Source organism: Pyricularia grisea (genome assembly GCF_004355905.1).
Source record: "Pyricularia grisea strain NI907 chromosome Unknown Pyricularia_grisea_NI907_Scaffold_1, whole genome shotgun sequence".
NCBI classification, from domain to species: Eukaryota; Fungi; Ascomycota; class Sordariomycetes; order Magnaporthales; family Pyriculariaceae; genus Pyricularia; species Pyricularia grisea.
In genome coordinates, this window is record NW_022156716.1 from 4813933 (window position 1) to 4828302 (window position 14370).

The window sequence follows — 14370 nt, forward strand, 5'->3', positions numbered from 1 at the left end:
CGACAGCTGGCCCAGACATAATATCTTAAGTCTACGTCAACGCTGCACCACGATATCATTTTGGTGAAACACGTTTTGCGTTCCATCAAACTCCTCAAGATCCGAACCATCATCTTACATCACTCATTAGCTTTATCCTTCGTAGTGCATCAGCTTTTTTGCTCACTAACTGCTTGAACTGTTACAGTCTTGCATCGAAAACGCGGTTCGCCATGTACCAATGGCTCTCATGGATGGGTCTTTGTACACTTTCCGGGGGTTCTGTGTTGCACAGAGAAGTTCTAAAGTCGGTATTTCCGAAAATTAGCACCCTAAACTAATTTAATTCTCGTTGATTGTTTGTGGAAAAGCGGCTACTATTCGCTCAATTTTGACAAGTTCACAGAACTATAAGCATTTTGAATTACATTCTCGTCACCGGAATAAAGGCAAAGACGACACAGAGGAGGGTTTCTCATGAGCAAGCATCGCACCGACCACTAGCACAAGCTCAGTAAATGTGTGTATACTTTCACAATGATATTAGATCTCGGAGTAAATATTCTCAGGCAGGCTGTATTGCTTAGTTCTGAGGCCGCCAGAGGCTCAATATATAAATCAGGGGCCTGTCGACTTGATGCAGCTGTATATTGCAGCATCAAAGCATTGCTAGCATATTTCTTCAGTATTACACATCTTACAAACTCTTCCAATAACGATGATCGGTATCAAGGCAACGCTTCTGCTCCTCGCCACTGCCCTTGGGGTGCAGGGGCAGACTCCAGGCAATGGCACCACCCCAGCGGGCCCTCACTGTGTGCGTGGGGCTACCTACTGCGGCTATATCTTGCTCCATGACAAAGGTAAGTCTCAACATATCAAATACAAAGAAGAGCACCAGCCTATGTTGTTGGTTGATGACCCGCTAAACCAATCTCAAACAGACTACACCAGTGACCAGATTGTGAAGGCGTACTGCCAGGGCAGGGACAAGTGTGATTCCGAGGGAGTCCCTAAAGACAAGGACGCCTGGAAGTACACCCTCTTCGTCTGTCTTCCGGATGGAAAGAGTCACAGGCACAAAATCAACCGTCGCCATGGAAACTTTGACTGCATGGATTCTGTGGATACCAAGGTCGTACCTCTGGCCTACTGCAAGCCCCCGAAGGGGGCGTCTGGTGTGGCTGACGATGATATCTGCCTGAACCCCAAAGAGAACCGCATCGGGCGATGCTGGGAGCCTGGCAACCTGGACTAGATGATGGTTGAGACAGGGCTGTAGAACTCGGAAGCGAAACTAGCTAATGCACCTCAAAAACGTGGTTTGTTCATAGACCGTGTGCCTCTGTATGGATTCCCTGCGTTTGTCATAATAGGTCAATGGGGGACCAGAGACTTGCAGCAATATTCGCGCAACTAATGCCAATCTTGACGGCGCAAAGCTGTTGGATGGAGACTCCTAGGTTCCTGCCTGTTCATGTGTCTTCTCTCCTTTGTACTAATTTCATTGTCTGCCTAAGAAATCCTAAGCTGTATAGTAGCTGTCGGATCTTTGGGCACTTGTATGATAGACCCTTTAGACATGAATATCACAAGTCTATCACAACCATTAAGACACCGCTCTTTGAGGCTCTCTTGCACCAAGCGTCGATATGTACCTACCTTACCTAGGTAGGTAGGTAGGTAGGTACCTATTTACTTGAATTTGTAGCAATCATAAACCGCCCAGAGAAACCCCACCATAGCGCATAATAACCAGACATCACCCCCCTCCACATCACTAAACAGTGGCGGATGCGCCTGCCGTGTATCGTTCCCACCCTTTTCGACCTGCGTTCCTCGGCCATTTCATAATTCACACTTACATACACACAGTCTCTCTCTCCACTCTCTTCTCATTTTATCCCACCCTCAGTCTGTCCGCATCAAATCGTCCGCCAACTCTTCGATAAAACCTATGCGGAAATCCTGAGGCTCTCCCTCAGCCTTTTTCACGATTTTCTCAAATCTGTTCCACACTTCGATGAACTTATTGTTGCTCTCCTTGGTAGTACCGATCCGCTCCAGAGCCGTCTTCATTCGCTCGTGGCTTTTCAATGCTTCGAAATTGGCATAGTCCGCTTCTTCCGGGTTGTTGCCAGGAGCTTTCAACACGCACCCCACCTGGACGCAGTATAGGATCAATGCAGCAAGCCCAGAAGCCAGAGCGGTCGCGGCGGAGCTGCCGGTTAGATCTCGTGGTAGCGCCCTTCTCTGCTTGGCCTCATTGGAATCCCCAGAATCCTCCTCTACGACCTTGTGCCCAGGAAACAAGAAATCAACGGCATTGGGGTCTCCGACATACTCGTCCGCTGCCCCAGTTGCCTTTGCTGCACCTATCCTGAAGATCTTCTTTGTTGGACATCTGTAAGGATAGGTATTGTCTCGCCTCATACCCTGGTCAGATGCTGAGCAGAACATCAAAATATCGCTCTTGGCGGCGTCTTCGATTGCTCTCTCAAGCTCTCCAACGTCACTCTTGTTGGACTCGGTCTTTTCGATCGTCCAGCTCATCGATATGACATCTACACTGTTGTCTATGGCACGTCTCACGGCCTATGACGATCTGGTCAGTCTTTGCAAGGACAATCCTGATCGATCCATCGAGAATTTGGAACCCACCTCAGCGGCACTCTTTGCCGTAAGCTGTCGATTACCATCAACGATACGCTCCCTGAGTCTGAAAACCCAGAGACGAACCTTGGGGCAAATTTTACAGATGAGACTAGCCATTGCCGTGCCATGCCCACCACTAGATCGATAAAAGGGGTGGACACGATCAGCACCATCGCCGTCACGCTCGTCATACGAGTAACCCTCAGCAAAACATTCAGAGATGCGAGGGTCGCCAATGTCCACCCCATCGTCGATCAACGCTACTTTAATATCATGCTTCATTGAAAATCCACCGGTTGTATCTTTTATGCCGTTGAGGTTGGCATTGTCCACGGCATTCCGGAGGAATAGGCTAAAATTCTCCATGACCCTCAGCCATTGATGTTCTCCACGCCGATCACGCCCGTGGTCGTCAACGTGGATGTCAGTCACGCCGCTAGTGGGCGTTTTCTTTTCAAAGACCATAATCTGGCTGTTGTTGCCTTGAATGCGTTTCTTGAAAGCTTCAAAGTTTACTCGCATGCGAGCATTTGTCTCGAGGCCCTGACGACACTGGTAAGCACTTGAAATGCTATTCTTGAGGGTCGAATGCAGAGCTTACCTGTTCCAGGGAAATGTAGACTTTTTCTAGCGCAGGCAGGCTCCTCAGCCCTTCGACAGAGCTCCAACTTCTGAGAATGGCATTGTTGCCTCCCCAGTAAAGGTGGACAACTCTTACGTCTGGAGCGACCACTTTGATTACTTCCGAACAAATGTCTTTCTTTCTCCAGTCCCACGTCTCTATACCCAATCCCTCCAGACAGGTCTCAATGGCTTCGTCACTGTGAGCCGGCGAATGAAGATCATCGACGATGACCGTCAAAATCCTGCCAACACCCTGCTTTTTCAGCCACCCAAAGAGCTCTTCCAAGTCTGTTCGCCCCGTGGCGTCTTTGGCTGAGGTTTTCCCCTCGACCTTGAGCCGGGCCACCTCGACGTATTGTAGAACATCCTCGAATTTCAAGTCTTTGAAATCATTCATTCGGACTACAAGAGCGTCTTCTGAAAGATCAAAATTGATCTGACGGGCTGTATATTGTTAGGCTTCGTCCGGCCCTGAGGATGCATGGGCGAGCACATACCATCGCGATTGCCATATAAGAAGGTGACGACCTCACTGTGTCCTTTGGTACGCATGTAGTGAAGTTTCAAGAAGTTCTTGATCCCAACCACACTTGCCTCGTCTGGCTTCACCTTGGACAGCTTGTTCCTCCGCCCCTGCCTTGTCACTTTCATGTTTGCTGAAGTCTCAAGGACCTTGTTACCTGGTGGTGCCATGGAAGATTTGGACGCAACCCTGGAGATGATCGTGTCGGTTCCATACTTTCCGGTTGGCGGTGCTTCGGCCTGTGTGATCAAGTCGCGCAACGGTTGCAATCCGCCAGTGCCATCCTCAAATTTCCCATGTGGCCTGTCACGAAGGGACCCTCTCCCGCCTCGATGGTTTACACTACCCGTCTTCTTGACAGAACCAGAGCTTCCGTACTCAGACCGCTTTTCTTCTTTCAGCAATTTCTTTCGGGCCTTTTCCATTGCTGCCTTCTGGGTTTCCTCGAGATATCTGTATGGAGACAACTGTTTGTTGTCTCTCAGATCCAGCGCAGCGGGACATCTTTCTACCAGACTGCGAACGATTCTAGGCTGGGACTTGTCGCATCGGCTGTAGTCCACTGCTAGGTGCAATGGGGAAAGGCCATATTGGTCCTGGGCGCACAGTGTCTCAAAACTCGCTCTGCTAACTAGTAGATCGACAAGGTCGTCATCTAGGGCAGCTGGCTTAGAGCGGCTCCTTGGTGCGGACTTGTTCCTGATTGCTTCATGCAGACAGTTACCGCCAAGTTTGTACGTGATCCTCAGGATTCTGTCGACTTCACCATGGGCCTTGACCATGGCTTCTGCAAGTTCATGGTTCCTCAACGAGGTGGCGCGCATCAAAGGCGTTTTATCGTCACAATCTTTCTGGGCGAGAAGATCCGCTTCGAGCTGAACAAGACGAAGAACCAGGCTTTTCATCCCACGGACCGAAACCATCGAGATGTCTTTCTCGGCCAGATAATGGAGCAGAGTCTTATTCTCTGGGCTTGTCGTTTTGCTCAGAATCGACTGGTGGTTGTGCATGAATGTCTCTAGCCTTTCTGGCTCGTCGAGACGAAGATCGCCAACTCGAAGATCCGAGATGATTTGCTCGAACCTCCTGGAGTCTGCTTCCACATCATCGGCCTCATCGCTACTCGAATCAGTACCGTCGGAATCGGAAGTTTGATCTTGCGGTAATGGCCGCAGACTTTCTTCGTCGTCGCTTCTCAAGCTCATGAGGCCGTCTGGTAGCATTGATTTTCTTTTTCAAATTTACTGGCAGAAAGTATATCGACTGGAGGCTTGAAATCCGGCAGAGAAGCAACTATCAACCAGAAACAGAGCTGATGTCGGTACTCTTCCGGATTTACGATTTAGTAGCGACACTCTTCCCAGGAGGCCCCTTTTACCGGCTACAGTCATGCATCCCCACCTTCCCATTTAGGTACTTTGCAGAGTCTTGCATCGCGATGGGAGAACGGTTCATATTGCCGTTCTTAATAAATGCCACATCGGCATCCAATACAACTTTGTCAAACTCAGCAGACTAGGCACTTGCACACCATCTCAGCCCAGAGCTGACCACCCGAAGATTCTGACGTGTACCGTGTGTGTACTGTAATCAACCGCCCCAACGCCTGCTCGCATATTAGCCAGCCTTACCAAGACACTACTATTGTTCACGGGTCAAATGATAGAACTTTCATAAATATGACTTGTGTTCGTAATTCACCAGTATACAGGCTCAACTAGTACTAATAGTTACATACACAGCCATCTCAGGTGCTTTTACACAAGTGCAGACAACTGGACCATATTCAGCGGCGAGAAAACCATTATGATTCTCGAGGACGGAACTGGGAGAGCATATCGCTTCTCCTTCGACATCGGACTGGACGAAGAAGGCGACGGCAAATACAGAACCAGAAATGACCCTATCACGCCAGCACAGCGTTCGAATATCACTGAGCGCAGAGGGGCGATCGACATCCGGTGTCACGGAGTTGACGTAATTCATGGCTTCATGCAAAAAGGCGAAGATCGAGCCACCCTCGTTGTCTATGAATTTAGCTTTGATTCACGAAAACATGGGCGTCGGGTCGAGAGAGCGCAAATCGAGTTCTTGTTCTCCTCTCTGGGCAGGGGTAAAGACCCTGAAGTTGTCAAGATCGCCCACAGAGGAAGGGCCATCCTGTGTCCAACAACACAGGATGAACAGATATCTGCTCATTTTGACCTAAATATCCCTATCGGCCACTCGGGATATTTGGGCTCCGGGCGAGACGTGAGGGTCTCTCGTACCACCACTGACGCTACCATCGTGGTTGGGAGTGTTGACTTGGTGAAACGGCCCTATGGGCCTCCCAATGGGGCATCGTGGACCCTCATGGAAAACGCTTCACAAAGAACCGGCATTCCCAATTTCTTCCGAACCGCTGTACTACTTCTTCGACGCTTTGACGACGAATTATTCCGCAGTGCTTTTCGAATTAAGGCCAAAGTTGACTTCAAAACCTCCATCAAGCATCTGCTTGGTGGGAAGCCAGAGGACGATCCGATCATATACGACCCATCCATCCGGCCTAGCAATCATCTTTGCAGCTTCGACAGCGCAAATCTGGAATTGGTCAATTTGGATGAGCTTGGAGCGATCCAACTCCACCAGGATGATCTGTTGCCGTCAAGCAGGATCTTGACTGGGACAACTCTCCAGTCTTCGTAGCCTGCCCGTACATGCAGCTGCGATAGTCAATCATGGTCGAGACTTGCTGTCATTCGTCAGAGGAACAAAGTTGCTGGATTGCATCCTGCGCCTTGTCGCACTGTTATAAGGTGTGAGTGTGGTTGTCGCACTACATGAAAGATGCATATTCCACCTGGCCAGTGGGGCTAAAAAGAATCCCGAGGCCGCCTTAGTTGCCTGCTCTGAGGTCTAGACCTCAATAGTTTTGGCGAAGGCGGGATGATACAGCCGCAATGTACCGACACCCAAGTTTCCAAGCCGCTCTTATACGATTTTACCTGGCGGTACACCCATCACTTTCGCACATGTCTCGATTTGCCTACCCGAAACTTCGCCCATTTTCTACAGTTTTCCCGCTCCTTCAATTCCCTGTTCGTTGATGGTTTGCCTTGCCCTTGTGATTCATTCTACTTTGATTGCGTGACTGCTTAAACTAGGTTAGATGCGAGAGTCCGTCATCTACGAACCAGTTCGTATCTCATATCTATCGTGTTATCCTTCTACACACTCATCTTGTACCCAAGTACTAGCTTATTTACCAAGACTTATCCCTTTCCATGCGTCTTTTGCTAGTTCATTCCTACCAATCTGGTCCAAGAAAGCTGTTTCCTGAAGTAAAAATCTTCCATACTGTATTTCACTGAGCAATGGGGCATTTAACGGACGATCGATCTCTCCGTCCCGGGCCAGGCAATCGGCGAGGGTCGCGGCGAGAGTCCAAGCCAGTCAACATGGACGCTCAGATTACCGAGGATATTGGAATTGAAACTGTGCCCATCATTGCCATCGACCCAGAAGCCCAACAGGAATCGGTGCCGGTAAGACAACGGAGAGCCAGCAGCTTGGTCAATGTGGAAGGCTTCAGCGTTTCCCCACTCATTTCCCCCTACCCATACGGAGGCTTTGGGCAAGCAACGACCTCGAATGATCACCAACGGGCGGGCCTAACGGTGATCATACCGCAAGCCGAGACAGACTTCTTTGGGACCAATCCATCATCAAAGTTTCTCCAAGAATTCGAGTAAGATCACTTGATGCCAACGTCTAGGTATCATTTGCAGTCGGATACTACCGATGCTAATTGCAAGTAAAACAGCATCATCGTTATTCATGGCCTGCATGGCAATAGGCAAAGCCCATGGATCAACCCAGGTGCCGGCTCCAGTGACTGGATTCCAAAGTCTGGACAGGCTGCTCATCAAAGGGCGATGGTCTTTGGCTACGACCCACAACAAATACTCGCAGGCAGCCAAAGTCGAAGAGCCATTCGAAGTGTTGCTAAGCAGTTGCTAGACGAGCTTCAACTTGAGCGACGATCCGGTGGAAAGGCTTCAGAGCTGCAGGTAAAGCAACAAGATAAACTCATAGCAAAAAGAGAAAGAAATTGCACTGACAGTAATCAGCAGAAGCGACCGGTCCTATTTGTTGCTCATGATATTGGTGCAACAATCCTGAAAGATGTAAGGGAAGATCACAACTGCAAAAGAACCAGATCAGCATGCTAACAGACTTGCCATCAAAGGCATTGACATTTGCGGGGCTTGAACCCAGGCTCTATGGCGAAATATTTGACTACACTCGCGTTCTGGTATGCTTTATCCCTTTCTGTTTTGCCAACATTAACGTTGCTCATCGTCATTTTCGGACATATTCGGGGCTTACAATCTGATTTAGATCTTTTACGGGTGCCCACATCGGAGTATCAACAAGATGGATATGGAAAACCGAATTATAAGGTTTGCCTTTAACCATGACGGTGGGAAGTTGCAGGATGGTGCTGCCATAACATCTCTTCGGGGCTTTGCAGACGCAGTCATTGAGATCAACAACGCCTTTGTCGAATCAAAGCATTCTTTCAGATCATATGTCTTCAGCATACACGCCGGACTCGGGGCAGAAGGTGATGTCAACCAAGTGTTTGATAGTTTCGTTGGCACTATGGGGGTCGCCTTTGAAACACGAGTATGCGCATCTGGTGAGGAGGGCGACGCTAGCTACATTGAGCAGCGTATGGCTCAGTGTCAAGATCGTAAGTTTGAATGTCTTCAAACGTTTCCAATTCTGCCTATGTTCACAGTCATTTTCTAACAACCTCAAAGAAATTGTTCCAAACCCCGGGAACCTTGAGCACGAACGCGTTCTCTTGTCACTTGCCTCCTTCATCCCCAACCTGAGCACCGGGCCAGGCCCATATCATCCTTTCACTTGGATTCCTGGAAATGCCACGTATAGGGATTGGCTCAATCAGAGGAATCCGCAGATACTATACATTTACGGACATGAGGGTGTCCGCCAAGCTTCGGAATACATCTTCTATCATGTTGACGACAACATCCGCCGGGGATCAAACGGGGAGGTGGTGCTGTACTACAGCTTCCGCCGCTCAGATGTGCGAAACAACGCCATAAAGCACATGTTGGCCACGTTTTTGGCGCAGCTAATTTGTCACTTTCCTACACTTTCGGAGATTGTCCATGCTCAGTTTGAGAGACTGTTACAGGATCGAGGGTGGAATGACTACGACTTGTTGAATTGGTTTGAATACTATCGACTGCGCGGAGAGATCGAGGGCGTGTCATGCATCATTCACCGTTTCGAAGAGTGTGATCAAGAGTCCCGACAAGCCTTCCTAAACCTTTTCACCCAGGCTTCGCGTACGCAGGAACGGCCCTGGAGGTTGTGCATTACTTCTAGGGCACCGAGAACTTTGCAAGACGAGCTCAAAGACTGGCCTTTCCTGGATCTTGACCAGGCCAGATTGCAGTCCCCAAGATCTACAGTCCCGGGAGATATGGCCATCAAACTAGAAGTTGCCGAGCTGCTGTCGCACAAGCCCGAACTGCGCGGTCTTGACCTCGATTTGTATCAAGAACTGTCGAAAATTGTTGGCGTGGAGGCGGATGTACACCGACTAATTGTTAGCTATGTGAGCAACGATGAGCAATGGCCAGCGATTGCTTCAGTTCAATCCATTTTGGGCCCAGTCGTTGGAGTTTCAATCGAGGATATAGTGGAGCGCATCCTGCTCCGCGTCCCAGAGCCTGAACTTGGATTCGCAGCACTGCGTTGGCTTCTTTATGCTCAAACAGCACTCACAAAATGGGAACTTGGAGCTGCCCTCATGATTGGGTCTGATCAAGATGATGGGGAGTCCATAGCGCCGCCGCCATTTCGACATGTCGATAATCTTCAGGCAAAAATACTCAAGTGGTTTGCTGGCATAATATGCTTAGAGCAACACGAGCTCTGCATTGTGTCTCCGCGACTGCGCAGTATATTGTACAAGCCTCTAGCCTCAGCGACTAATGGAAACCTCCTGGTATGGGAGGTCACAAAAAGAAATGCAAACTCGGACATTACCAAGGCATGCCTCAACTACCTTATAAGACGCCAGGTGAGAAAGCTGATAGAGGACAAATATGGCGATTCTACATACGGAGCTGTGACCACTCCCTTGACATACAGTCGATACGATCTCCGCGGATACGCCATCAAATACTGGGCCAAGCACTATGCTCAGCTCAACGCGGATGATCGACCCCAAATTTTAGGGGTAAGATCACTTTTGAAACAGATGATTGAGTCTGGGGCAGCTGCCACGTGGGCCAAAGGATACTGGGCTCTTTCGAGTCCGGTATTGAGGAGTGGCCAGTCCTTCAAGTCGCTTTACCCTCTCTTGGCCGGCCTCGGACTGTCACACTCTGCTGAGCCTTGGCGACAGGGTGAGGAGGACTTTGCCAATGGCTTGTCTGAAGCATGCCTAAACGAAAATCTCGATACGGCTCGTTTGCTTCTGCAACTGTCTACACCACGAACCTCGACAGTCAAAGAAGCTCTACATGCGGCAGGGTCCGCTGGACATCGCAAAATTTGGCTTGAGTTGATCCAACACATTATCTCAAACTATCCCAACTTCCCATGGTCATCTATGGTCTCGAATCTGACTCGAGCTGCTTGGCTGGGGTACAGTGATGTTGTCCTTGGTCTTCTTGGTGCAGGATGCGAGGTAGAGGATAGCCAGTTAGGCCTGGCGAGCACACCTCTGCTACGAGCTGCCAGGGGCGGGCACTTTGATGTTGTTGATGCACTACTTGAGCACAGAGCAAGCACAAAACACAGGAACGGCTTTGGCCAAACAGCTCTCCACATAGCCGCAATGGCTGGGCATGCTGATGTGTGCCGTTTGTTGGTGGTCAAGGGGGGTATGGACATCAACGAGAGAGACAGTCGGCAAAGTCTGTCACCTGTGTATTATGCCACTCTCTGGGGGAACTGGAGAGTGGTCGAGGTCTTGCTCGAACTGGGTGCAGATCCAAATCTCGGCGACGGTAACGGGAATGACCGTGGCTGGACCCCTCTGGCCGTGGCTGCTCAAGAGGGCAATTTTCGCTGTGTGCAGGCCCTGCTAAAGGCAAAGGCTGATTCCAATATTCTTGGCCCAACCGGCACGCCTCTTAAATACGCAGTCAGTCGCGGCTCTGCAGAAATCTGCAACTTACTAATAGCCCATGGGGCAACTCCTTACCACGCCGAACTGCAGCCCCCAATCCTCATTCAAGCTGTCAGTGCGCCAGGTCTGACCAACAGACTGGACATCATCAAAATTCTTGTTGAGAACGGCGCCATCATTGATGCGGCGACTACAGATACAGGAGTGACAGCTCTTTCTTTGGCATGCTGGCTTGATGCGCCAGACATGCTCTCTGTTGTGTCCTACCTGGCTGGACGAGGTGCCAATGTCAACCATGAAGCTTATGATGGTATGACTCCACTACATTATGCGGCTAGGAAGGGGAACCAGGCCGTGGTTCAGATTCTGTTAAAGGCCAATGCCAAGGTCAAACCCAAGCTCAAGGCTAAGGAACAGCTGAGCCCACTCAGCCACGCAATTAAGCACCTTGATATTTTGAAGCTCCTCCTCGATCACAAGGCTGACCCGAGCCGAAACCCTCCGGGGAAACTTACGCCCTTGATGCTCGGCCTCTGTCACCTTGCCAAGGAGCACCGAACCAAGTTTGTCAAGATCCTGCTTGCATACGGAGTGGATGTCAACGTTCAACTTCAAAGATCCGACATTGATCCGTACACAGGCTGGACAGCTCTGGCATTCGCGGTTGATGCTGGTCTCACAGAAGAAGTTAGACTTCTTGGCGATGCAGGAGCCCAGGTTGGCCTCAGATTGCACAATGGGCGCTCTCTTGTGCATCTCGCCTTGAACAAAGACTCACTGAGTGCACTGCTCGAGTTCAGACCTGATATCAACGTGCAAGATAACGAGGGCAACACTCCTTTGCATTGTCTGAGTGAGGAGATGCGGACTCAGTCTGAGAATGTCAAATTGCTAGTCCGCGCGGGCGCATCGTTGAACATCCAGAATAATCAGGGCGTCACTCCATTGTCAGTTGCGCTGAATCTAGGGATGGATGAGACTGCAAAGATTTTCCTGAGGTCTGGTCGCGCAGATGTTAATATACTGTCTCCAATCATTGGAGGTCCGTTACATGTTGCTGCTCGACGAAAGGCATTTGATATTATGAGGTGTTTAGTCGAGGCCGGCGCCGATATCAACTCATGTGTGCGAGGTAACGCCGGATCACCCCTGCAATCGGCAGTCATGTCTTCGGGACTAAGCCAGCAGTTAGTTCATGAGACAGTGATTTACTTGCTTGATAAGGGTGCTGATGTTCGCAAGACGGGTGGAAATTTTGGGACGGCGCTTGCTGTGGCTGCTTGGCAGGGATCCTCACCAACACTACTGGAAATTCTTCTTGGCCGCGGTGCAGGACCTAATGTCCCTGATCAGATGGGCAGGCAACCCATACATTTTGCTGCTTTGAGCGGCCGGCTTGACTTCATGGAGATCTTACTCTCCGCCGGAGCTGATGCCACATTGCATGACAACGCCGGTCGAACAATAGTGCACTGGGCTGCTCAAGGTGGTCAGGTTGATGTCCTCGAGAGGGCCCTAGAAATCCTGGGAAGCCAAGCAGTTGGTGACACCGACTCTGATGGCTGGACGCCGCTTTGCTGGGCCGCCAGGTGTTGGGGAACCTACCAGACCCGACAGGAGCCGACTTCTCAGGCCGAAATTGTTCAATTCCTGCTGGAAAATGGTGCAGATGTACGCAAAGGGTGCAAATTCGCAATCGGAGACCGAAAGGGCTCCGTCATGGAAATTTCACGGTACTATGGTGCGCCAGATTCAGTTCAGGATCTTTTGAACATTGCAAGCAGTGTTCGGGCCAGAAGTAGACCTGTTTCTCCAGAGAGAGTTAGTCGGACGAGCATTATCAATACCGAGGGAGACCAAGCACGACTTGTCGGACAAAATCTGGAAATACACAATGAGCAGACGACCTCTCTTCATGCTTCTGAAGGTGGACGCCAACCCAATGTATTGCGCTTAAAAGAGAATCCTGGAGCCTACTGCGACTACTGCCTATGCGTGAGTCACTTCTATTCAAGCATTTGATCAATCGATCGTTATTTCTTTTTTTAAAAAAAAGTTAGCTGACCGCTTCATCTCAACCCCCCATTTAGGACATAGCGGGCTTTGTCTACAGCTGTACCGAGTGTATAAACTTTGCGCTTTGCACAAAGTGTTATAATACACGGAAGAGGGTTCACATCCCAGAACATCCTTTCCACAAGAGCATGCATGAATTTGGGACTGGGTCAGAGAGCAGTAGTGACACCAGCAGTAGTTATGCGGATAGCGAATCTAGTGATTCATCATCTTTATCGGATGTGGTCAACGACTATGTAGACGAAACCGAAAGACTACATAACCTTGACTTGTCCAGTGACAGCGGGTCCGGATACATTTAGTATCTGTTTTGTTGTTGTTGGAAGTCTAATGGTTGCACAAGTATACGAACTTTTCCTTTTCTATACCTTTCTGGTACAATCACAACAGTATTGACAATGATATCAGCGCTATTAAAAGACCTTTCTACGTTTCCTTTTCTTTATTTTTTGATATCTCCCCTCTATGACTTTGCTTTTGGCGTCATGAAAGCGGCTTGACTGTGTTTTTCTATAGTTTCTGAGTCTGGGATTCAAATATACAGTCAAAGTCCTATGGAGAGCCTTTTAGCATCCTATATCAAAACATAGCTTAGGTTTCTGTCTTTCCTCATGACATAAATGGAGTTTCTTATGATTTTTGATCTATACCCCCCGATTCTCCAAGTATAATTCTCAGTCTATGGAAGCATAAGACATGAACATCCTGGACACCCGTAAGGTACCTAGATACCAAAAAACTGCGGTCAGTATTACAAGTTCAAGCAAAGCTAAACCTTCCAAGTGCCAGGAATAGTCAACCACTTTATTTAGCCTCCCCGGGTAAATATGAATTTCGCAAACTCTGTACTGCCCGCAATTATACATATTAATATCGGCTTTTTGTTTTGCATTTCCTATCGAAAGCTATCGAGTCCACGAAAGCATCTTACGTATTTTTGTCGGTTGCTGTAGGAATTCATACTCGTGGCCATCAAAGAATCATCGAGGCAGGAGTGGGTGGGCCTTTAGGCAGATGCTGCCTGTGATACTTCACACTATGCCTATCCTAGAGGTCTGTCGCTCCATAATTTCCGCTATAATGCGGAAAGTCCCCGCCAGATCATCCCACCAACGATTACGCCAGATAATCAGCCAAATTATTTGTTGGGAAGTTACGGTGTACAAATCGAGTATGATTTTTGCAATGCGCGTTTCATAACAGAATATCCTTTCAAGCGCAACTATTACTATCTGATACTTAGGTAGTATTAGTTCTAGATCAGATCTAAATAGTTCGTCGTTTTACTGACAGCTTGGGACTGCCGCAACGTATTTTGGTATGATGGCAACTCCTTGCCTAACGCAAATCA

General features: G+C 49.1%; 3 protein-coding genes across 3 annotated transcripts; 2 read left to right on the top strand and 1 right to left on the bottom strand.

The window, feature by feature from the left end:
• Positions 1–555: 555 nt before the first annotated feature.
• On the top strand, positions 556–1237 carry PgNI_01466 (uncharacterized protein; the record flags this gene model as incomplete). Its single annotated transcript, XM_031121537.1, has 2 exons — positions 556–842; positions 924–1237. The coding sequence occupies exons 1-2, from the start codon at positions 698–700 to the stop codon at positions 1235–1237; spliced, it is 459 nt and encodes a 152-aa protein (XP_030987564.1). The 5' UTR covers positions 556–697.
• A 223-nt stretch (positions 1238–1460) lies between these two features.
• PgNI_01467 (uncharacterized protein) lies at positions 1461–5095 on the bottom strand. Its single transcript, XM_031121538.1, has 4 exons — positions 3756–5095; positions 3236–3702; positions 2641–3177; positions 1461–2574 (listed from the first exon to the last, which is right to left on the bottom strand). The coding sequence occupies exons 1-4, from the start codon at positions 5002–5004 to the stop codon at positions 1891–1893; spliced, it is 2937 nt and encodes a 978-aa protein (XP_030987565.1). The 5' UTR covers positions 5005–5095; the 3' UTR covers positions 1461–1890.
• Positions 5096–5459: 364 nt separating this feature from the next.
• PgNI_01468 (uncharacterized protein) lies at positions 5460–13776 on the top strand. The gene is made up of 7 exons (XM_031121539.1): positions 5460–7514; positions 7590–7836; positions 7897–7953; positions 8016–8081; positions 8168–8522; positions 8593–12938; positions 13034–13776. The coding sequence occupies exons 1-7, from the start codon at positions 7141–7143 to the stop codon at positions 13319–13321; spliced, it is 5733 nt and encodes a 1910-aa protein (XP_030987562.1). The 5' UTR covers positions 5460–7140; the 3' UTR covers positions 13322–13776.
• Positions 13777–14370: the final 594 nt, after the last annotated feature.

Coding starts and splice junctions, on each gene's coding strand:
- PgNI_01467 (XM_031121538.1), bottom strand. CDS start 5,004: ATGCTACCAGACGGCCTCATGAGCTTGAGAAGCGACGACGAAGAAAGT. Junction 3,178..3,235: donor TCTACATTTCCCTGGAACAG/GTAAGCTCTGCA, acceptor CAGTGTCGTCAG/GGCCTCGAGACAAATGCTCG. Junction 2,575..2,640: donor CGGCAAAGAGTGCCGCTGAG/GTGGGTTCCAAA, acceptor AGATCGTCATAG/GCCGTGAGACGTGCCATAGA.
- PgNI_01468 (XM_031121539.1), top strand. CDS start 7,141: ATGGGGCATTTAACGGACGATCGATCTCTCCGTCCCGGGCCAGGCAAT. Junction 7,954..8,015: donor GTGCAACAATCCTGAAAGAT/GTAAGGGAAGAT, acceptor TTGCCATCAAAG/GCATTGACATTTGCGGGGCT. Junction 12,939..13,033: donor ACTGCGACTACTGCCTATGC/GTGAGTCACTTC, acceptor CCCCCCATTTAG/GACATAGCGGGCTTTGTCTA.